We start from the raw sequence: 24,300 nt of genomic DNA on the forward strand, positions 1-24,300 counted from the left end.
TCATATCAGATGTACTTTAGGGATGTGAAGAACGAAAAGTGAAAGAAGGGTGAAACGAAGTACGAGCGAGTCTTAACATGTATGACTGTAAAGAATGGTGTTTTTGAATGCAAGTCAAGAGAAGAAGACGGTGGTTTCCTAAATATAATGAAAAGGGTGTTAGTTGATTGTTGAGAAAAAGAAAACTTGGTACATTTGAGACATTAAGAAGAATGATAGACGTACTTTGGAAGCCTGGATGTTATCTTCTTTTTCCTCATCGATAGCAGAGGTGTATGATGTAGTAGAGCAGACGCTGAGTGGATATAGATTGTTACTTTGAACAGCATGTCCGTGCCAGAGTAGCAAAGCGGAGGAAATCCAAATACTAAAATTTGTGATTGATCACAAATACTTCCTGCCTTGACTAACAGTACAGTACTTTACTTTGCAAGCGCAGCATCTATTGTGTATGGATTGTATAGTTGACAACATTTTATCTAGTCAAGTCCCTTCCTCTGCCAATTATGGGTTCCGCACTCACTCCCTATGTAATAATTTTCTTTCAGCTGTGTGATGGGTCTACTATCGCTGTAGTTCACTCAATCTATCAAAACAAAGCACCTAAAGGCATCCATCATATAACCAAAGATCATGTGATCGGCAGGATAATGATATATGATCAGAATTGAATAATCTCCATTCTTCTTTTGTTGTAGTGAAGGCCCGGAGGGGCAGTGCAAAAGATATCATTACATTGAACAGTAGCCCTTGATGTAACCGAGTATGGCCAGTGGCAGAGCCACCCCTATAGAAAAGTAAGAGCTTCCTATCCCCACCTGCATGTACTGCTTAAAGTACCGCGAGTCTGCGTCATCATGGCTTGTGTCTGTTTTTCTTGGGTGCAAGCTGAGTGACCTGCCATGCCGGCTACCACAAGTTCACGTACCACTAATTTCTTTTGCAAAACAAGAGAAAAAAACAGAATACTTGTGAGTCCGTCCATAGTCCTGCTACTGGAATTCCTGAAACTCCCAGTAATGTCACAGGCCTACAAAGACGGCAGAAAGATACATGGCAAAATGTTATACTGTGTTTGCTACTTGCTGGTTTTACTGAGAGTCAACTTTCAGTAAAATTATTTTGACTTTATGTTAAAGACTATTGGCTACAGTATTTTTCTTTCTTTCTTAATATAGATGCTACTCCAACAAAGCCCACCTAAAAGGAGATGGCTGTCCGGGCCAGGGCCCGTAAGCTGGAGGCTATTTGTGCAGAGTATCGGCGGCTGTGGGCTCGGGAGCAGGAGGAGGAGACAGCAACCACTGCATCCTCCTCCAGTGCCCCCGAGTCCACCAGCCAGAAACCTCCAGCCAAACGGAGCCGTGACCCGACAGCCTCCCGCCGCCGCACAGCAGTAACACGATCAGCATGGTACGTCAGCGCCGCCTCCGTAAGAGAGTGGAGTACCTGGAGCGGGTGGCCGAAAAACATCAGCGCCAGCTCCGGGACCTCCGCAAAGAGCTGCGGGACGTGCAGCAACAGCTGTCCACACTACGCCACCGGAGGAAGTGACTGTCCCTTGCCCCCATTTTAAAGACTGTTGGGGGGTGGGAACTGGGTGTTTGGGAAAGGGGACTTTTGGACATTGGCTGGGGTTAGGTAGGGGGTGAGTTGGGTTAATTTATTTTATTTTTGTACTACATAGATATATTTCTTAATAATTATTTTTCAAACCAAAACATAGTATCCGCGTTCATATTATTTTGTGTGGGGGTGGGCGGTGGTTACTGGATGTTTGGTTTCTTCCAACTTACCAGCATGAATGAAACATCTAGTCCTGAAATGTACCAAAGTGCCAGTAACCGAGTTAGTGAAATCAGTAGCCCTACTAGTACTTTACTAGTAGTACTGCCAGTCTCTGCTCTCCTCCCAGTCCTAGCCCATTATTCTACCTTTCCAAAATGCGTATCTTACCTGTGATTCGTGTTTCAGAATAGGGATAGCCACAGGGCTGCCTGCATAGTAAATGTTGATTAAGGTTGGTTGTTGACATGTATCCTCGACGGATGAAATATCATTGTTGTGCTGGTAGTAGTAGTGGTACACACTGGCAGTAGCAGCATATGAAAAAAAAGGAAATGAAACATTGAGTGGCCTGAGCGTAGCATTAGAAACAGTACGATAGATAGTACGCTACAGAACAGTGCCATATAACTTTACTAGCTTCGTGGACTATGTCTACTATAAGAAATATTATGAAGGCAAAGGATACCTAAACATTAGAATTAACCATTTGACTAGTCATGTGTACGAGCATGATATTTGATGCTCAATTCACGATGTCGCACATGAAATTCCATTTTCCAACATGTTTCTGGTGCTGCTTAGACCTTTTCCTCCCCTGCAAGTGTGTGGAATTTCTTGTTGTCAATCATACCTCAATGAAAAGCCACACAGCCTGGGGAAGAGGGTTAGGGTTTTTGAAGATTGGATGGGAATGGGTTTTTTTGGGAAAAGTTTTGTGGAGAGAAGAAAACAAAACACTGCATGTACAAACAACAAATGAAGAGAAACAAATTTTTGGATTCAAAGATATCCATAAATCTTTTACGGAACATAAAGGTAGTGCACTACTGCATAAAAATATATATCAAAGAAATGTATGAAATAGCTGGAGAGATTACTTTGAAGCAGAGAACAAAGAAACGCACCTAGTCACATTCGTAGATGTTCAAGTTTTTTAAAAGAAAAGGAGAAGTTAAGAGAGAATACTGTAACTTTATGTTGTAGTTGTCCTGTTGAATTGGTGAAGTTGCATGCATCCTGCCATTCCTCTTATTCGCGATATACTCCTCCATTCCATCTTACGCTCCGTCGATGAATTATGGTGACCAGACACACTGTCCACTGGCTGCCTGATGAGTAATTGAGGATTACATCTGAGTTCAGCGTTTGTTCCATGGCACATAGTAAAAGCCGTCCTGTAATTTTTGATGGGAAAAAACAGTAAGTGAACCAGTTCAAAAAATATAAGGTACACTGTTTAGTGCAAAAATAACACTTTCAGTTTCAGAGTCGACAGTATTACAAAACATACAAGCATCATTTCAAAAGTGCGTACTCTGAGTCTCGTTTTCAAGGATAAATAAGTGTGGGTAAAATTTGCGGATCTTTCCCCTCAAGCTAGGTGTAAAGTGTAAACTGCGATTTTTGAATGCTAACCCTAACCCTAGACCCTAACCCCCCTTTTTCACCATGGATTTAGTCCAAACCACTTGATTCCGATAGTAGACCTTCCCAGCAATGCCCCAAGACCCGCCAACCCACCCGCAAAAAAGCAGAACCCCCCCCAAACAGGCAAAAAGCAAAAATGGAAAATCTCATACTTAAGAGTATTTTCGGCCTTCTTTCAATTCTGTCCAAACGCGCTCTGCAGCTAGGCCCTAACTCCCCTTTGCCACCATAGATTTTCTTCAAACCACTTGCAATCAAAACTACCCATACCCAGCGTTGCTCCAAGACCCCCCAACTCCCCCAAACACCAGGAACCACCCCAAGCAGGCCCCTGAAAACACGAAAGTGAGCGAAAACTCTGAAAAGTGAAAAACTTTTTCACCACGGATTTTCTCCAAAACACTTTTATCCGGAATTAAACCTTCCCAGCAATGCCCCCAGAGCCGTCAACCCAGGCGAAATAAAGTAGAAGACCCCCAAACAGGCAAAAAGCAAAAATACAAAAACAGGGACTTAGAAATAGTTAGGCCTAGTTCCAAAATCACTCCATGCGCGCTCTGCAGCTAGACCCTAACTCCCCTTTTCCACCATGGATTTTCTTCAAACCACTTGCAATCAAAACTATCCATACCCATCGTTGATCCAAGACCCCCCAACCCCCCAAACACCAGGAACCCCCCCAAGCAGGCCCCCGAAAACACAAAAGTGAGCGAAAACTCTGAAAACCGAAAAACTTTTTCACCACGGATTTTCTCCAAAACACTTTTATTAAATTGTATTGTATTAAACCTTCCCAGCAATGCCCCCGGAGCCATCAACCCAGGCGAAAACAAGGTTAACACCCCCAAACAGCCAAAAAGCAAAACCGGGAAAACTCACACTTAGAAATATTTAGGCCTCATTCTAAAATCACTCCAAGCGCGCTCTGCAGGTAGGCCATAACTCCCCCTTCCCACCATGGATTTCCTGAAAAACAAATGCAATCAAAATTAGACTGTGCCAGCAGTGCTCCCAGACCCCAAAACCCACCCCCAAACACCAGGAACCCCCCAAAACAACCCTCCAAAAACAGGCAAGTGAGCAAAAACGGAAAACAAATTCCACCATGGATTTTGTCCAAACCACTTGATTCCGGTATTAGACCTTCCCAGCAATGCCCCCAGGCCCGTCAACCCAGGCGAAATAAAGTAGAAGACCCCCAAACAGGCAAAAAGCAAAAATGGAAAATCTCATACTTAGAATATTTTCGGCCTTCCTTCAATTCTGTCCAAACGCGCACTGCAGCTAGGCCATAACTCCCCTTTTCCACCATGGATTTTCTTCAAACCACTTGCAATCAAAATGAGACCTTCCCAGCAGTGCTCCAAGACCCCCCGACCCAGCACCGCAAATCTAGAACACCCCCAAAGAAACCCCCAAAAACCTGCAATACTGGTATATTCAAAACATGGCATATTGAGCTGTTCACAAAAAACACAAAAAACAAACAGCAATTGGTTTCAACAGAGACAGACTGCCATTGCTTTCCACTGCATGCCATCTTCTCATTATTCATTACCTGTTCTACTTTTCGTCCGCATTTTCTTCGGAAAGTGAGTGCCCACAGGGCAGCCTCTCCTGTCAATTTCAGAAGTAAGTCTGTCAACAATCAGCAAGCATGTAGTCAGTCAGTTATTTCAGTCCCACTTGAGGGGACTCGTCTACGAAGACAAAGTTTATTTATTCTCTATAATCCATCCATCTGCTTTGAGGGAAATGGATAGGGGGAGTCTGGAGGAGGAGGATAGAGGAGCATGATTGAGTTGTGAACTTGTGAACTTCAGGAATGCAGACTGCGGCACCTTCAAATCAATAAGGAAAATAAGATGAAGACAGTGCTGATGATGGACTTATTGTGATTAGGTGATTAGAGTTTTCTTGTGGTAAAAGTTGCAAAACAAAGAAAGACACACAGGAATAAAAGTGAATAAGGACGAAAAAAAGGAAGTAATTTTCAGGCCTCTGTGTCAGGGAAGTAGAGCTTGTCCTCAAAGTATATGAATTGAGACGGGAGTAGGTCAGGTGACTGAGAAGAACTTCCGTCGGCGTCACCTATGTCGGTGTCCTCTTCTTCCTGCGTGCATTCACGTATTTTGTAATCGGGTGGTATGAAGTGCTGCTTCATCTTGATTATTGTTAACCTCTCCACATTTTTGGGCGTGAGGCGGGTCCTTTTAGAAGTTACAATGGCCCCAGCAGCACTGAAAACACGTTCAGAAGACATGCTTGCGAGTGGGCAAGACAAGTAGTTTAGAGCCAGGTTGGTGATCAGTCGCCATACAGAGCTTTTCCTATACCAATATACCAATGGGTTCTCATTCTGACAGACCTCTGTTGGGTCATCCAGATAGGCCTGCACCACCGACTCAAGGTTCTCCCGGGTTGCTCCACTTTGCGTACCATCTGCGACCTTTGCAGCAGTGGATCGAGCAAACCCTTGCTGAGTTAGCCAATCCGCTTCTGACAATATTTTTTTTGGGCCTGGTGCAGGTGAGGATGATGATATGGTTGCTGGTGTCATTAACGGCTGTGAGGGAAAGTTACTCCCTTCGGCCACGAATTGAGAAGTGGAACTTGACGCCGGATGGCCTGCTGATTCAGTTGTACTTGTGCTGCCTCCTTGAAGGTTCTGCCGCTCTTTTTCAAACCGAGTGGCTGACAGAGCTAGCCAATGTTTGTACTTTGAAACATCTGCTTCATCAAAAGGAATAAATGATTTGCTAGCCACTGCCTTTTTGTACAGTGGATCCAGAATAGTGGCACAAATGTAATGTTGCTCTGTATGTATGCTTTTAAGCCTTTCATTGTGAAGTAGGTGCCTTAATAACTTCTCCGCCAAATCATATGCTTCTCGCTTTTCACCATCATCTCTGAACGTTGAAGACACGCCCTTCAGTTGGTGCTCTAGCATGCGCAACAATGGGATAGCTTTGCTCAAAGAACAGTCCTCCCTGCTGACTTCTCTTGTGAAGATCTCAAAAGGACGAAGCATGTCTGTCAGGCTTGCAATTAGCTTCCATTCCTCCAACTCTAGCCTCATCTCTTTCTGAGTAGAACCCAGTTTATAGACATACTCACCTCCACTGCTCAGACAGACGCTCAAGCATGTAAAAGGTTGAGTTCCAACGTGTTGCCACCTCCTGGATTAGTCCTTTGACCGGCAGTTTACGTTTATGTTGAATGCTCCTCAGCTGATTCCGGACCTTAAAAGAATGGCTGAAATGTGTCCAGATTCGGTCTTCTTTTTTCAAGAATTCTTGCACCACGATGTTAATACTGTGCGCCAAACACGGCACTCTGAAATATTCACCATCAGACATGGCCCTAACTATATTACTGCCATTATCCGTAGAAACATAACCAACTATGCGATTTCTTGGATGCAGCCATTTATTGTCCTTCCTGTTAAACTCCTCCAAAAGGTTAGCTGCAGTGTGAGATTTCTCCATGGCAAACATTCCTACTGTTGCATGTTTGCGAGTAGCTTGAAAAACTGTGTCCGTGTCAACACCTGCTTGTTTTAACTGTTGTGCGACCCCTGCAAAAGAGACCCAGTGTGCAGTGATGCACATGTAATCAAGGGCTTGGCAACTGGTCTACATGTCTGTTGTCATGTGGATAGTGTGAACAGCACTCTTCAGAATAGCTGCGCCAATCACCTGCAGCACATCTTGATGTAGTGCTGGAACAGCAACCCTGGCAAAATAGGACTGGCTAGGAACCTTCCATTTAGGACAGACTGTTGCCACAAATTCAAGAAAACCCACCCCTTCCACGAAAGAGAAAGGGAGAAGGTCCAGCGCTAGCATTTTAGCCTGGTGGTTGCGTTCAAATGGCGCATCCGACCAAAACACGCTGCTAATGGTGGACTAGACCATTTTACGTGATGATAATGATGATGATGCAGACTTCAAACCAGTTAGGCTCATTAATTTAGATTTTTTGCATTGGTGTCTGTTCCAGACTCTTAGTGTGCCTCATACATGTTGCAGGGGTATAGGGTGTGGGCGCTACCACTGCAGTGCTGCTGCCAGGGGTACTGGGTGTACCAGAAAAAATGTTGGTCGGTTCTTGACCTCCGCCCTGCACAATCAGCCCCTCGTCAGCATAAGATGCAATGTCAATGGATACATTTGGATGAGTTCTACTTTGGACTTCCTGGATCGCACTTAGGTGTGCATACCACTGGATAGGGTGGTGTTTTTTGAGATGACCTCTCTGGCCTCCGGTACCATAGTTGGTACCAAGCTTTGCTCTCTTCATGCCTCACGCCACACTTGTTAACCACCATCACTGGCACCTGTTCCGAAAGACGTAGCGAATTTAAGTGCCACAGCCAGACCGCAACAGCAGCTGGGCTCTCTCCGCGGCGTGGTGGTTATCAAGTGTGGCATGAGGCATGAAGAGAGCAACACTTGCCCACTTGGGAAAAACAACTTTTAATTTTGCTTGGAACACAGCGACTCACAGGAGGATAAAAGGCACTACAAATACCATGATGCCACGGTGTGCCACGCCGAGTGGCGCCGGATTTGGGACATTATCAAAAGCCTGAAACTGCCGCAGTTCATTTGCAGAGTAAGCTGTAGCCCATGAGGAAGTGCTGATTGCACAAAACGCGTAGGGCAGAACATTTTTTAAGAAGTGAAGCTTCCTTTCCTGCTTGCACGCTCTTACCTCCATCAATAAAGTGTGCGAATTTGAAATCTGTTTGGGCCTCTCCTGGTTGGGCGAAAGTTTGGTAGATATAAATAGGCTTCCAGACAATCCCACTGTCACCTATCGGAGGGGACCCTCCCTCAAAACTCAGATCAGTCACGAATTCCCTGAGCTTGCCAAAAAAGAGGATTGGTTAAAATCCCGGCCGGGATTTAAACATTGCTCTACATGTAGAGCGTGTAAGTTCGGGAAAAACACCTCCCAATATTCTACTCCATTCAGTCCGGTTGCTAAGGATATCAAGGGCGTATACAACTGCAAGACTGACTTCGCTGTCTATGTCCTGACATGCACCTGTGGCCTTAGATATGTGGGCAGCACTAAGCTACAGGTGCATGCCAGGATACTCCAGCATTTACGTGCCATCGTTAATAATGATGGCGCGTACCCGGTTGCCAGGCATTTTAAAGCAATGCATAATAACAACTTACAATGCTTGGAATACTATGTCATTGCCTCAGTTCCAAAACCCAGGCGAGGTGGTGACAGGGAAAAATGCTTAGGAGACTTGAATCCCAGTTTATTATAGAACTAGACAGCAGATTTCCCAATGGATTGAACACAACGGAAGACTTACATGTTTTTTTGTAACCATATTCTCTATCTTATGTTTAACACATGCAATTATCCGTCCTGATCTGCCTCACCCAACCAAGATTTGTTACGAATTTCACTTACATCATTTTATACCCTTTTTGTACTCTGTGCACTCTCTGTTTTTTCTTTATTCACTGGTTTAGAGGATTCACACTACCTTCCCTACTATTTTTTGGGACACAGACACTATGACAATTTTCTGGTTTGTTTTCGTCAGATATATTCTATTTGAATGTATTTTGGAAGTCATCAGATGATGTTATTTTCAACTTGCACAACATAAAAAACGTTGTGCATTAATGCTGTAAATGTTGCAGTTGGATTACCAACGCATTTATGCTGAAATTCAACAAACTGCTGATGGAAAAATGATAATGGTCTTGTATGGTTAGATTTTATTGATTAGATCTATTTAATGATGATCTAGAATGATTTTACCATAAAACTATTTATAAATATTTATGTATAAATATTTATTTATATGCTGAGTTGCACATAATATCTTGCATTTTTGCACAATGCATTGGCATTTTATTTTGCGTATATTGCACTTTCAAATATCAAGTGACCATTATAAAGAATGATTTCTGAATCTACGGCAGTTTATCTGTCAAGCATTTATGCGGACATAATGTTTTATTTTGACTTGCCAACAACAGCGCTTGTTCTTTAAAATGTCAGTTATTAATTGACTTGTAAATATTGAAAACTGTACTTCCATTTACTTTAATTCTGTGTACAAAATTTATTGTTTGGAAAACAGACTACCTAGGTCAGTTATGTGTAGTATGTCTTCAGTTTTTTCTTTCATCACATGGTGTTGCAAATGCAAGAGAAAAAAACACTAATTGAAATCGTGCAGTGTACCATTTAAAAGGGATGTTTGTTCATTAGCCTGACGATCTGTGACCAAGGGCGGACACCCGAAACGCGTCAGATTTGGTAAACTCTCTTTCCGAATAAAACCTGCCGAAAAATCATTGGGACTCGCGTGGTCTTTCCTATTCCTGCCGGTGTGGTGGTGACGTTGTGAGAGACTGCTGTATTCATATATATATATATATATATATATATATATATATATATATATAAATATATATAGCGGAACCTCAGGCACAGATCTCCAGACTCCAGAGACAAAGCACAGATTCCCACAAGACGTAAGTGGGTGAAGCAGTGTCACTTTATTAAAACCATAAATTTCACAGGAGCAGTGCCTGCCAGGACGCGTTTCACTACTCGCTGGAGCTTGATCACATAATGCTTCTCCCCACTGTGACGTATTTAATAGTGTAAGTGAGCACATCCATCTTTAGAAACAAGCTTTCCTGTTTGAAAAATACCAGAAACAGAATACTGCACTGGACTGCATAGATCTGAAAGTTGCCATCTTATAGATAATCAAAGTGCAAATACACCAAATAACATAGGGAAGAGTACAAAGGTTGAAAAAAGTGGTTTACGGAGACATAAGCCTAAATCATTATACAGTGCAAAAAATAAACTGAAACCAATCTTCCAACAACCTACATAACGGTTTGTAATATCATATATCAGGTTTATATATAAATATCTCCCTCCATACATAGGTCACTGCGGCCACTGCTCCAGAACAGAGGGTGGTCATCGTGAATGGCCTACCCAAGCACTGTCCGGTATAATATGCAAACACCTGGTACTCCAAGCAATGACGACGCCCTGTTCTGGCCTAATTTCATTTATTAGTAGGCTGATGAGACGCGTTTCGCCTGTCAAACAGGCTTGCTCACCAACTGTTTTTTCATTACAATTTAACCATTTTTAATTAAATGTGCTTGTAGCGTGTCACGTAACATGACTACCAAACTAGTGTATTGAATGAAAGAGTGGTAGTTGTTTCATGCTATGGATAGAGCGTAGGGTCATCTGCTCAACATACTCACATGACCCATATGTTTATATATATATACACATTAAACAGGTAAACCTAAACTCAAATCAATTGGTTTTTTTTTTACCGTTTGGATTTTTACCATTTATCTTACCAATTCAAGTCACCGATACCAATAGTCCTAAAGGATCAAGGGAATTAGAGAGAAAATAGGTAGCAATAATACCATTTAGCATTTCATAAATAACCACAAACTCGGGAAAGGTTTAATAATTGTATCGAAGTAAATCTTTGAAAAACTCATAAAACATGAAATTCAAATTAATTTCTTATTCGGTTTAGACTAATGCAGATTTAAAAACATAAACATTTCAGAATGATTTGGAGAGAAAATGTTGTTAAGCATTTAAACAAAGGGTGGGTAAGAGAAAGGGAAAACAGTACAATGACAAACCCACACTTTATAGTTACCTAGAACGGTGTAATGACCAGCCTGAGTCAAAGAATAAGGATCCCAAAGTATAAGTGCCAGCAGAAAAGAACAGGTGCAAGCCAGAATCAGGACAGGTTACGGACCAAATTGGATCAGGATAGGACCACCACAGGCGAAGACCAGCACCGCGGTTAAAGTTCAAAACGCCAGCGTTGTAAACCCTCTCTGTAGTTAACAGTCGAAGACCGATTGGGTCATCGATCTCCTTCCCGAAACCCCGATTGTTGTTATTGCATCTTCTGACAGAGTGCTCCGCCTGCAACTCTGCTCCCGATCACCTATTGAGTGCGTTGGGTCAGTGACAGGTCAGCTATTTGGACAAGTCGGACAATCTAACTAACTAAGCCTACCCTAGTTATACTATTTTTCAGGTCAGTGTACCACCCCCAAATGTTGCTAATGTGTGAATCCCACAATTTTATTTGACAACGAACGAGGAGTAGCCATCACACCATACTTTTCTAGAAGCAACTTGTCAATCATGTATTCAAGTCGTTCCCTCCCATAACTTTATCTACCCATGTTCTTTATTCCTCACGGTAGCGAAATGTATCAATAATCATTTTAAAACAATTTAATCGATTCAGCTTCCCCTGGCAAGGCAAGGCGTTCACTCTTCTCCGCCTTCCATGTCCGTCTTGGCCATGATTCAAGGCTACAGCTTCTGTGGCTGCAGGACATTTTTCGCACAGGAGCAGTTTCTCCAGCGATGGAGTTCAGCAAAGCATTGAGACCCATAATTTTGATAACATGTAAAAATAGAAAAGAAACCGTTTTAAAGACACAGAATAAATGAATGCACTGTATACCACTTCTTTCCACACTTATTCCCATTATGTTATTTTAACTATTGCGTTAAATGTTAAGCGAAAACAAACAGCTTAGCAAAGCAGCGATGCAAGCTTCTTGCACATTAGGACACATAATATCCATTTTAGTTCTATTGCGCAGAAGCAAACGTTTTCCCACAAAGCATGTCACGTGGGCATGACAGACACATGCGCAGTAGAAAATCCCACGTAGCAGCAGCCATTTTTGTGCAAGCGGATTATAGTTAGTAAAAGCACATTGGCAAGCTTCGCCTAGATATCTAATATGGCGTGTAATGCAATATTAATAAGACAATACATGTTAGTTAGTACATTAATATTGTTATTGAGAGGGTTGAGTACGAGCAAGTCACTTTACGTGTGAAACCTTGCTCCACCACTATCAGGCTGTAAGAATGCATTAGTTGTTGCATCTCAATATTGATATACATTACTTTCAAGGCACATTTACGCTGCAAAAGTTCCTTTCAAATAGATTAACTTTTCCCACAAGCTGCTTCCTGAATTTTATTTATCCTAGAAAACGTGGTTTAACAACAAGGTACCCAACTGGCTACTACACTGCTACGTGTCGTGGCTCAATAGGTGAATAAATATACCTACATGCAGGATATTTATGTTGCAAGTTAAAGTAATGTTTGGATTTCTCCCGTAACTTTATTATTTCATTATTGGGTACTAAACTTAACGTGCATTTTGGGAAAACTTTGAGGAGCTGGATGTTGATCTACCTAATCAAAGAGATTACCCAGGTCGGTCTATCTTCAAACTCTGTTCCAATGTGCAAAAAGCTAGTACAATCATTACTGCAATCGTGCAATCGTGAGTGTTGTCATGCCCGAGTGGGCAATCATTACTAACTTTTAAATACCATTTGTCATTCCTTGGAGTACGAGGTGTTTGCGTATATATATATATAAATAATCTAATCTACCTGTTGTGGACCCTTCCTAAAGCGGGCAGCTTTTTCGAATTTCTATATTTGCGGCCATGCCTGGGTCGCGGAACGGTCCTGCTGTTTAAACACAGACCAGCAGTCTCGCCACCCAGCGAGACCGCGTTTGGAGCAGGTGCGGTGTTGGAGGTGTGAAGGTGCCGGTGCAAGGAGGTGAACTCATGCGGCAACCCACTGTGGGGAAATTTTTTATAGATTGTTAGAACTGCGGATGGCACTTGGCCCACTAGGGAAGCAATAAGACTGCAAGTACCAAGATGCCTGTTGGCCACGCCCACTGAGGCGGGACTTGAATCGTCACTACTAAATACAGCGCCATCACGCAGAAGCATGATCCTTAGTCCCTGATGAAATGCAGAGAGGCATGAAACGCGTCGGACCAGAAAGGAGAATTTGGCAAACAGGTTTTCATCACTTGTATACGGCAACCCCCACTAAAATTCTTAAGCTAATCTACATGTTGTGGACCCTTCCTAAAGCGGGCAGCTTTTTCGAATTTCTATATTTGCGGCCATGCCTGGGTCGCGGAACGGTCCCGCTGTTTAAACACAGACCAGCAGTCTCGCCACCCAGCGAGACCGCGTTTGGAGCAGGTGCGGTGTTGGAGGTGTGAAGGTGCCGGTGCAAGGAGGTGAACTCATGCGGCAACCCAATGTGGGGAAATTTTTTATAGATTGTTAGAACTGCGGATGGCACTTGGCCCACTAGGGAAACAATAAGACTGCAAGTACCAAGATGCCTGTTGGCCACGCCCACTGAGGGGGGACTTGAATCGTCACTACTAAATACAGCGCCATCACGCAGAAGCATGATCCTTAGTCCCTGATGAAATGCAGAGAGGCATGAAACGCGTCGGACCAGAAAGGAGAATTTGGCAAGCAGGTTTTCATCACTTGTATACGGCAACCTCCAATAAAATTCTTAAGCTAATCTACCTGTTGTGGACCCTTCCTAAAGCGGGCAGCTTTTTCGAATTTATATATATATATATATAGATATATATCTATATCTATATATATATATATATATATCAAAGTAGGTTCCTGGCCGTCAATGTAAGATGGAAAGAATCAGGTGTAGACCTCTTGGAAAGCCTCTTCAAAATTAAGGACCAGCAAACGAATTCAGAGTGCAAGCAGAGTAAGAATTTTATTTAACAAAAATTAATTCGACAAGTGTCAATCCATGAAGCGTTTCGCTTCTCGAAGGAGCTTGGTCACATGATGCGCCCCAGAAAGCATTGCATTTTTATAGTGAACATAGAGTTTTCAATTAACACCACACCTATAGTGATAGAAATAAACAAAAGACTATATATGAAGCCGCCTAAGCTGATATGCATGGTATTTAAAAGGTAAAATAACCTAAAGACATGTTGTATATGCATCCATAGTTCATTTTGAATCACATTGCATAATGTAAATTTTGACAAGTGTCATAAAAAACAGCTAATTCAAAATCAATGAAGTTTAGGCTTGGGAATGTATACAAATGTATACAAAAATAGAAATGACGACAAGTGTCAATATTCAGCTGAGCCTAAAATGGGGGTAGATGCAGAGTATCCTTGCCACATTGAAATGTCAAATCGTATGAGAGATATGTTAATCATGACACATATGAATCCGACAGTTAATACTTAGCAAATTAATCATAAAAATATAAATGCCACCTTGAACAGTTTAAGCGAAAATTTTACTATGCAAGCCAAAATCATTTAAATGTCATCGTCAATAGTAATTGTTAGTTAGTCAAAACAATTTGGTCCAAAAATGAGCTAAGATGTGATTAAGCAAATCTTCATAATAGCTTTAAAAGGCGCCAACATTGTAGTCAAAAAGGTGCTCAAGTGATATAGGGGCACATGCATCATTGGTAGCTTTTGCGATTCTTAATTTGCGAAAATTACCGAATCGCAAATTAAGAATTGCAAAATGCTATGCATCAATTTTTTCACTATTTGTTTGGGAATCTGTAAAAATCGCAATTTTTACCGATTCTCTAATAAATAGCGAATTCCAAAGTGCATTTTCGCAATTCCCATTGATTCCTATGGGCCGAAAGGCCCATAGGAGTCAATGGGAAGGCAGTTAAGAATTCGCAATTTGTTGATGCATTCCACGGGTGCAGGGGGGTCCAAAGGACCCCCCCCCGCACCCCTGAAATGTATTTTTAATTGGATGTTTCACACACACATGTCCTAAGGACATGTGTGTCTGTAACATGAAAGTTGAAAAAAAGCATTTTTTTGCTTTTTTACAAATTTTCGCAAATTAACACGAGGGTCAACCTCGTGTTAATTTGCACTTCCAAATTCGAAATTCGCAATTTCTTTAAAAATGATGCATTGCATTTAAGGAATCGCACAAATGCGATTCCTTAAATGCATTCGCATTTTTTAGAAATCCTAAAAAATGCGAATTGTGCACAAAACTTTGATGCATCCCAAAATTGGTTTTTGCATTCGCAAACGGCCGATTTTTCCGATTCGCACCGTTTGCGAATGCAAAAAGCAATGATGCATGTGCCCCATAGAGTGTGTGAAAATAGGTGCAGAACTGGTGCATAAACAGTTTTAAATCAACAGCAAAATGAGAACCAAAGTATGAAACACTTCCTAATGCATTCAAAGTTACATGTATATACCAATATGTGTATATACATGTTTTGTGACTAAACTCCGTTGAACAAAATAGCACATATCAATATATGTGTATATACTAAATAATCAATCATTGTTGTTATGAGAATTGTTGCTACGCAAAACGAAAATTTATATACAAATACAATTCATTAAAAAAGAAAGATACAGTTAGACCTACAATGAAGCGAGTTTTAAAGAAAATTATATAAATCTTCAGTTAAATTTAATACATTGGGTGCTCTGGTGTCGAGAGATAAAATAAAATGTGTTTCCTTCTGTCTGAGAAGCTTTTCGCGTTTTCCCCCCGTCCGGGGTTGGGAACAGAACTCAAGACAGTAAATTCAAGATCCTTTAGTTGATTCTTATGGATGGACTTGAAATGTATTGCCACCGGATAGTTAATATCAGAATTCACAATGACCCTTACGTGCTGCAAAATGCGTTTATACAGAGGGAGCTTCGTGCTGCCTATATATTCAAGATCGCAGGTGCATTTGAGTTTATAAATCACAAACTCAGACCTGCAGGTTAAATATTCTTGAATAGCTATTTTATCCTCACTAAAAGCTGTCGTATAGTGGGTACTGTTTTTTGCAAAAGTGAAAGCACGACATGATGTACATTTAAAGAAACCCATTTTGCAGAGCCAAGTTTTTTTAAAAGGGACCTCAGGCATAGGTCTGCATAGGGCATCACGCATAGAGGGTGCCCTTCTGAATGAGATGGCAGGCTGGCTAGGCATAATAGGACCCAAAATATTGTCAGTTAAGACAGTAGGCCATTCGGCGCAAATAATGCGACGAATAGTTATTTCTTGGGCACAAAACGTGGTGACAATACAAACTAAGCATTCAGTAGGGTGTGTGGCAGGTTTTTTAGGGGTAAGTAGCAAAAGATCATCCCTGATGCGTAGTTTTGCTTTCTCTAAGGCTTGATCTAAAATTGTATTACTGTAACCCCTGTCGCGGAATCTCTGTACAGATTCAGCTAAACAGATGTCAGCAGTTGCGGTATCACTACATATCCGACGAATGCGGATAAATTCGCCATACGGAATGCTATTGATCGTATGAGCAGGATGAGCGCTTTGGGCGTGAAGAATGGAATTGCCCGCCGTGGACTTCCGATGGAGCCTATAGTGTATTATGTTATTTTCAGTATAGAGCTGTACATCTAAAAAATCTGCCAAGCTGTCATTGATGGTGGCCGTGAATTTAAGGTTAAGCTTATTGTTGTTAAAGTCATGCACGAATTCCGCGGCCTCATCATTAGAACCCCTCCAGATTATACACACATCATTGATATAGCGCCAGTAATGGACAATGTTTTGCCACCAGTGTCGGTGGGTGTCGCCGAGTACGTGCCTCTCCCACCAGCCAACATGCAAGCATGAATACCTGGGGGAGAAGCATAAACCCATTGCCACCCCACGCAACTGCTGGTAGATGTCATTCTGATATCTGAAAAAATTGGAATTACATCAGTGATGTCATTTAATATGTCATCAGTGATGTCATCAGTGATGTCACTGACCATGTCATGAATGATGTAATATGTGATATCATCAGCAGTGCATTGCGGACGTGCGAGTTATAGTTAGCAGAACTAACTATAACGGAGGAATTTCAATGGTTTTGTAAGAGTGAAATGTTCAGCTAACTAAAGCAGCCCTGAAACCTATGGTTTTTTCAGTGAATTTCTAAGGTTTTTTAAATGAAAATTCCTAACTATAACATGTCTGAAACCTATGGTTTTCTCAGTGCATATATATATATAAATATATGTAACAGGTATAGTTCACAAAGAATTGTAAATCCCAATAAATCATACAAAAAATGTATTTGATCCTCATATCAAAGTTTTAATTCTCCAAAATCAATGCTTCCCTTGGCAGTCAAAGATCATGTTTCAATGGATATATACATATATCAGTCCAGTGTAGCAACACAAACAATGCTTGAACAGATGGAATTCATGTTCCAGATGTTTCCTCAGTGTCAGTCAGAACTGTAACTTCTTCAAGGCTTCAGATCTTAAAATTCTCGCTATTTTAAATGAGGAACAGCAAAAAATGAGATATTCCATGAGGTCCTTATTAGAGATGCATCCAAATTTCAAGACGTCATATGACATCATATGACAGATCCACAGGAGAAATCAGTTGTTCTCTGGAGAGTTCCTGGAAAAGTATGTCCAGATCCCAAATTCAAAGTCTGTTGTTAATAGAGTTGTCACACCTTGCGAGGAAGCGCGGTGTCTGCGTGTGGACAACAGAAAAAAAAATTGGAACAATGTCTTTAATCTTGAACTATGTATAAGTGAAGTAAACCCGGGATGTGATATGCCCCTGATCTTCGGCGAGCCCGCCGAATGTTGCTTCGTCCGGTCCGGTCCCGCAGAGGAGTATTCTCGAGTGGTTGTCAGAGGAAAACAGATTGAGAGTGCAAAGCCGAGTCAGTGGGGTGCTGAGGCAGTGCTCTGCCATGACTTGTTTCTGGCAGGGGAAAGTTTTGCTAATGAGTAAAAGAAGCAGGGAGGTTGGGTAGGTAAGTGATGGAGCTTACGACTACTGCCTAGTACAGACGCAACAAGACAAAGTAGCAGTCGTGGGTGCTACCGGACTGGGGTGGTGGGTGGGAGGGTTAATTCATTTAAAGAAAAAAAAATACTTACCTTAGAACAGCTGGCCGGCTGCTGACTCCCCTGCGTCCTCTTCCTTCTTCCTCTGCAGTCCGGCCAGCAGCAGGATGCACCCAGAACACAGACCCCCCTGAGCCAATCACAATGTTGCAGAGCAGCATTGTGACTGGTCTGAGTGCTGTGGACTTGAACAGGGAGCCTGTGCATGTTCCTCACCAGGCTGTGTAATGCAGCCTGGTAGGAACATGCAAAGTGCGCATACACTGTTTGGTTGGCCCAAGCGGGCCGGCCAAACACAGTTCATCCGCACTTTGGGAGTGTAGACCACTCCTCCCCCTCAGCTTCCAAGCCCCGCCCCACCCCACTGAATGCATGCAATACGAAAAATAAAAAGACAATAATGTTACGTTATTGTCATTTTATTTTTCCTTTTGCGCAGTGGGGCAACGATCCTCCACCTTAGCAAAGGAGCAGCTGCGCAGGAAAATATAGAAAAAATATAATCAATTACATCTGACCAGCTGGGGTCAGATTATATTCCATGATAAAATCTCCAACCAGTTGGTTCACACATCTGAAAACTCACTAATATTAAACAGATTTTAAAACATTACACAATACATTCCTTTATAGAGTGGGAGAAAACATGGAAAAACATAACACCGCCTCTGAGTAGCAAAGAATAGGTGGTTTACACATTTCTATCTCGGTTTATATGTCTACCAGTGATGTGACTGGATGATGGACTAACTATGACTCGACTTGTAGACTATCCATTGATTTTATTGAGTTTGTAGTTCGTTCTACTATAAACTTATTTGATGTTTTCTATGGTTTACATTACTGCTTTTATATTAAAGAAGAGGATGCATAAACTGAAGCCTCCAGTCCTGTCAGGGAATCTCATATGGAGAGTGATCACTTCATATCATATTTTGTTTCTTTGGTGGAGTTTTCTCACTGTTGGCATATCTATTTCATCTTTCTTAGCACCAATTCACTAGAGTCAAAGGAATGCAATGCAACTGATTAATAGGGCGAAATGGTATGAAACCTGAGCGATTTGTTACATTTTATTTGTATAGTAGACCAAAGCTACTTTGGTACTGAGTGTCATTGTAGCACAGTTGCTTTGCCTGGTATCACACTTTGTTATGCTTCCTTGAATGAGAACTTGATTTGTAACGTGTATTTGTCAGAGTGCCTTATTTATGAGTGGCTAATGGGTGGGATTTGCATGTGTGATTGTTGAGTTATGAAGTAGACATTTTCTCTGAGTAGGATCACATTGATATGTTACTTGTAAGGCTAGCGGGGTGCCCAACGCTTGTAACTGTATTTATGGATCAGGCTAAGCATACATATGTATCATGGAGACATGAGGCGATGCAGCACATTTGCAATGTATTCTTGTCCCCATAGTTGTTTCGTAATACCCCCTCCCCGCCCCTCAATATAACACTGATTGTTAAAGGTGGAACATATTCAGTAGCATTCTATTGCAATTTACATATGACTGGTGATATGAAAGGGTACTTAGAAGGAGATCAGAACCTCGAAACAGATCATCAGAGCGAAGGGTTCAGGGAGTCTAGAACCAACGAAAGGTGTCATTGAGATGTGTTCATGTTGCCTTTGTAAAGCTGTTACATTATTGTACAATGACCCTTTGGGCAGCCCGTTAGAAACAAATGTGGTGATAACAAGCACTTCAGAGCAAGCCAGAGCAACAGCTGAGAGTGAAATGTAAGGGATGGGAGAAATAAGTGTTTCACAAGTCCTATTGACGTAAATCTACGTAGCTGTGCCATTCAATAAGTGTTAACTTATATTCCTGTATTAGATGACCTGTATTATTGATTGAGTTCTAAATTTTACTATGACCAAATCCGTGAGTCAGCCCATAAATCCGATCCAAGATGGTGGAAATATGATTGTTTTGGTAGAGGTTCCTGTGTAAATATGGGTATTATTTAGAGATACCCATCCATGACATTAGGGTGGGAGATATATGAAGTACTGGGAGTTAGTTGAAGTCTTAGGCCAAAGGAAAAGCCAGTTGAGGCATGAGGGAATGCTAAGTGACTGAGGGCTCACCCCAGGTGTATGGTTGCCATCCTTATCCTGTACCACTGAGTGTTTCAAATCTCGCAATTGAAATGCATATTTGCCATACTTCCAGGTGGTGAATATTTCTACAAGTAGTCCAAAGGGTGACATGCTAGAAGGCATTGAGGGATATCTGCCTTATAATCAAGGTGAGCTAAGGTTAGAATGGTGGCAAACACAGAGTTTTTGGTGTGGTTTGAATATGATGATCATTTGACAAACTGGGAGTGTGGAGGGAAACTCACACCTGCCTTGTGGCCATAATCGAGGGTTTATCAACTTCATCAAATAAAATGGTTCATGCGCCAGTGCATTGTCTACACAGACCTGATGTGAAATCCCTGGTTCAGTGAGGTTAGTCAGGTCCTCATTTATTCGGTCATCCCAGAGAGAAACATCAGCAGGTTAAGGTTGTTCAGTCCATTACACAGTCCAGGTGACTCGAGAGATAATGGACACTAAAACGACTGCAGTCCCCGTCGCAAGATATGGTGGCTTCAGTATATAATTGTGAAAATGGAATATAGTATTATGCTGCCATATTTTTCATATCATAGTTAAATAATAATTTCATTGTTGCGCCGACAATACATCTCTGATATTTTCTGTGCAATTCAGGATGATTATCCGCTCCAAGGCTTAACAAACTCCTCACTACGTTGTGTGTTCTCACTTAGCACAGGCAGCTCAAGGAGATAATCTTGTGAGTTGAAATCCACAGGAACCTTCGGTTTAATAATTTGAAAATATTGAGACGCTGCCTACTCACTAGCAGCCTCCCGCTGTGTTTAAGATGCTCAGCTTGTCATTTAGAATCTTAAACGAAACCAGGGAGGAGGCTATTTATTTACATAATAAGGCACAATTTGCTGCTGTGAGCTTTTAAATATTTATAGGCTGTCTGAAATATTTAACGTGGCATCACCAAGGAGCATTAAGGGTCGGCTAATTTCTTCATTTCAGGTTTCCTGCCGTTTTCTTTATGGGTCAACCAATTTATTTCTCATTAGCATGCCAGGCGAGTGGCCAGGAAAACAAATTGATTTCGGTTTGTTTGCAGCAAAGGTAGTTTGAGAATGCGAAAGGTCACCGAGGCATGAAGAGTTCCGGCATTCTGAACTGTGGTGGTCCAGTGCGGAATAACTCCAGCAGCATTGTTTGCGCCTGCAAACGACTGTTTGTTTAGGTACATATAGCATTGAAAATTGTTACCAAAAAGGAGTGTTGCTATACTGTTCTCAAAATGTGCGCTTATCTAACATGGTTAGGTGCAGCTGCGTACTGTGCCTCTCCGGTGACCCTTCCATGCACGAATTGGCATTAAATTGTGCATTCAAGAAAGTATCGGTTATTTTTAATATGATATTAGTACAACAGTAATTGAATAATTTCCATTGTAAGGGTTAATTGATTACAACAAGTAACAACCTTAAAATCATATTTAACAATTTTCTAGACATAGTTTCGGAACTTATAGACAGAAGATGAAAAGGTAGACCAGGTTAGGCATCTCTCTCATTCTGGGGCATTTAGGGAAGGACCGAAAGAACACGGGGTGCGACTGGTGCTACAGTAGTCACTTACGAGACCCACATTGCCCCGCCCAGATTAATTTGTTCCTTTATGTGTCATTGAAACTCTACCATCCTCACTGCTACATAGGTTTGAGGGGAGTTAGTGGAGGCAGGATTGGGGAAGTGGAGTGGAATGTATTTATGTTTTGTCACTGGAGGCAGGTGGCAGAAATAGAGCATCAGAAGAAACTAATTTGCTTAACATGAGTTTAGCAAGAGGAATAAGAGATTCAACAGAGGGAATGGGGAGCTCAGTATACCTGATCCAAATCCGAGCAGGATGGGTAGAATATGGGCATATCTGAATTCAGGAAGGAATTGTGAAGCAGATGGCTAAAGTCGGTCTGCAAGCTTGGAGACCAGTAGATCCTAATTCATGAAGGAAGGAAGGAGCTTAAAGTAATTGGGGATTAAAATTCCAGAAACTCAGAAGTCACACATTATAAGATATTATTGCAACAGAGGTACAGCTGTGGACGGACATGCCTTGGATAAGTTATTTATGCTTGGAAGCTTTGCTAAGGAAGAGTGCATTTGGATCTATAGATGTGGGTGAATTGTTTAGTGAGTAGGGGGATTAGCAGTTAAAAAGGTAATTTTTTACACACTCAACAGCAAGCTTGTGTGATCTCCCATTCCCCAATAAGTTGATAAGTTATAGAGTGCATACAGTGTGCAGGTCGCCCCTCCCCCTAATGACCAAACACCTTTCACCCTCCTCCCAAAAACATATGGCCACATAAAAGACATGACGCAGGTTTTTGTCGTTCGCTGCGTAGTCTTTTAATAAATCTTAAAGCAGTCTAATCCTTTATTCATTTTTATTTAAGGTACTTGACCATTTTTCTTCAAGGCAAAAGTATACACAATATTATTTACAATCCAATCATGGCCATACCTCTTCATCATAGCCCCCTGTGCTTGTTGTGCCAGCAGGACCCAAACCACACTGTTTCAGTTGTAACTTTCCGTGCTAGTTCTCCTCCCAGAGAGCGGCACAACCTCCAGGGCATTGCTTCCGCCTTGGCCCCACCGTACCGGGGTATACCCCTCCAATGTTCTTAAACATACACACTGTCATCCTGGGTAGGGCAGAAGAGTCCAGGACCACCAGCAGGTCAGTCCTCCCTCCTGCCAGCCCAGAGCCCCACAATGAATGCTTGCCCTATCCAGGGTCAGCCAGTCCATGCCAAAAAGGAAGTCCACACCCTTTTCTTGCCTCGGACCCTGCCACGGGAGGAGGAGCTTACTGATGCTCTCGCCCTCCCCCCAACCTATATTATGCTTACTGCTTGGGTGCCACCCCTAAAGCACCTACCAATTCAGGTATGACCAGGAAAACCATGCTGCCCGCAGGTTAGCCCACTCTCTTACCAGCTCGGCGTCCCACCAGCTACTTACCGGCTGATGGTAACTCTTAGGCCCCCAACCTGCGCCTCCTAGGAGCCGCTTAACACACCGGCCGTCATGATGCCTACGCTGTGGCCAATCTCCAGGCAGCTCCCATCCTACCAGGGAACTCCCGGGTAACCCAGGTAGGGCTGACAAGACTACAACCCCAGCGGGTCGGTCCTCTACTCCTCCAACTAGACCCCTAACCGGTGCCCTCAATAATGCCTCCAATCTGGTATCGGATAGACCACCTATGACTCCCCACCTACGCACCATGCCCAACCTGGCAGAACTGTGCTGGTGGCCTCTCCATCCCCCAACTGGATGAGCTGTCTGCCCAGAACATCGCCCCCCCCCCCAAGCTCTCAATGAACCTCAAAACCTGGAAATCTTCCTGTTTCATGATCCTCCCAGGCTACAGAGTGTCTGACCACCCACTGGTAATGCAATGCAGATTGTCTGATAAATCCGGCCCTTGGGGTGAGGCCCATCATTTATATCTCCCCATTGCCTTCACCACAATCACTGCTGAGGGACAAGACCCTCTGTGGGACAAAAAGGCCGGTCAAACCTAATCCATATGGGACATGATGTTATGATCATTCTTTGGTAAGCTTCAGGACTAGTGGTATCCCCAAGCTACCGAGATTCTGGCCGCCCTAGGATAATTGTAAACGCCGATTTCTTAACATAACTAGCGCCTGAGGTGAAACCGGTAGGCTGTACCTCCCACTGCCTCCACCACGGCCCACTATTGAGTGACAGTACCACTTGTGCAAACAACAACACACCCAACCCTGTTATTGCAGTGACTACTAGGCGCCAGCCTGGGGCCTTTCTAAAGCCTCTGCTTTGCCTTCCATGTGATGTTCTTCTTACTGGTTGGGATGTAGATCCTCCTTCCATCTCCTAAGCCTATATTCACTACTACACCCATCTCCCTTTATCCTATCACATGGGTCCTCTAATAAAATGAAGACATTGCCCCGCACAGACTTATTAGATGAGTGTGTACCAACTGGAGACTGTCCTCCCCGACCACTAAGAACCTTACACATATGCGGGACTGTGCAACAATGTCCGCTTGCACCTGTTCTTAAAGTGGCTGCCAGCCATGCCTTGGCTGCGAAGTTAGGCTTTTCCTCCAAGCCTGCTTAGCCACAAGATTTGGTCTATCCCTGTCCGTTAGAATAACCAGATATGTAACTGCCCCAGTCCTACC

General features: G+C 42.5%; 1 protein-coding gene across 5 annotated transcripts in view; it reads right to left on the minus strand.

The window, feature by feature from the left end:
• The window catches only part of LOC144821706 (uncharacterized), a 545,268-nt gene that overhangs the window by 276,558 nt on the left and 244,410 nt on the right, over positions 1 to 24,300 (minus strand). The window contains exon 5 of one of the 5 annotated variants that reach the window (XM_078678922.1): positions 671 to 2,089. The exons of the other annotated variants lie outside the window; for them this stretch is intronic. Within the exon in view, the coding sequence (XP_078535048.1) occupies positions 1,918 to 2,089 (172 nt within the window). The 3' untranslated portion in view covers positions 671 to 1,917. Of the gene's footprint in view, positions 1 to 670; positions 2,090 to 24,300 lie in introns of those variants that run through there. 5 annotated transcript variants of the gene reach the window in all.

The sequence above is a fragment of the Lissotriton helveticus genome, chromosome 2_2 (assembly GCF_964261635.1).
Source record: "Lissotriton helveticus chromosome 2_2, aLisHel1.1, whole genome shotgun sequence".
Taxonomy (NCBI): Eukaryota; Metazoa; Chordata; class Amphibia; order Caudata; family Salamandridae; genus Lissotriton; species Lissotriton helveticus.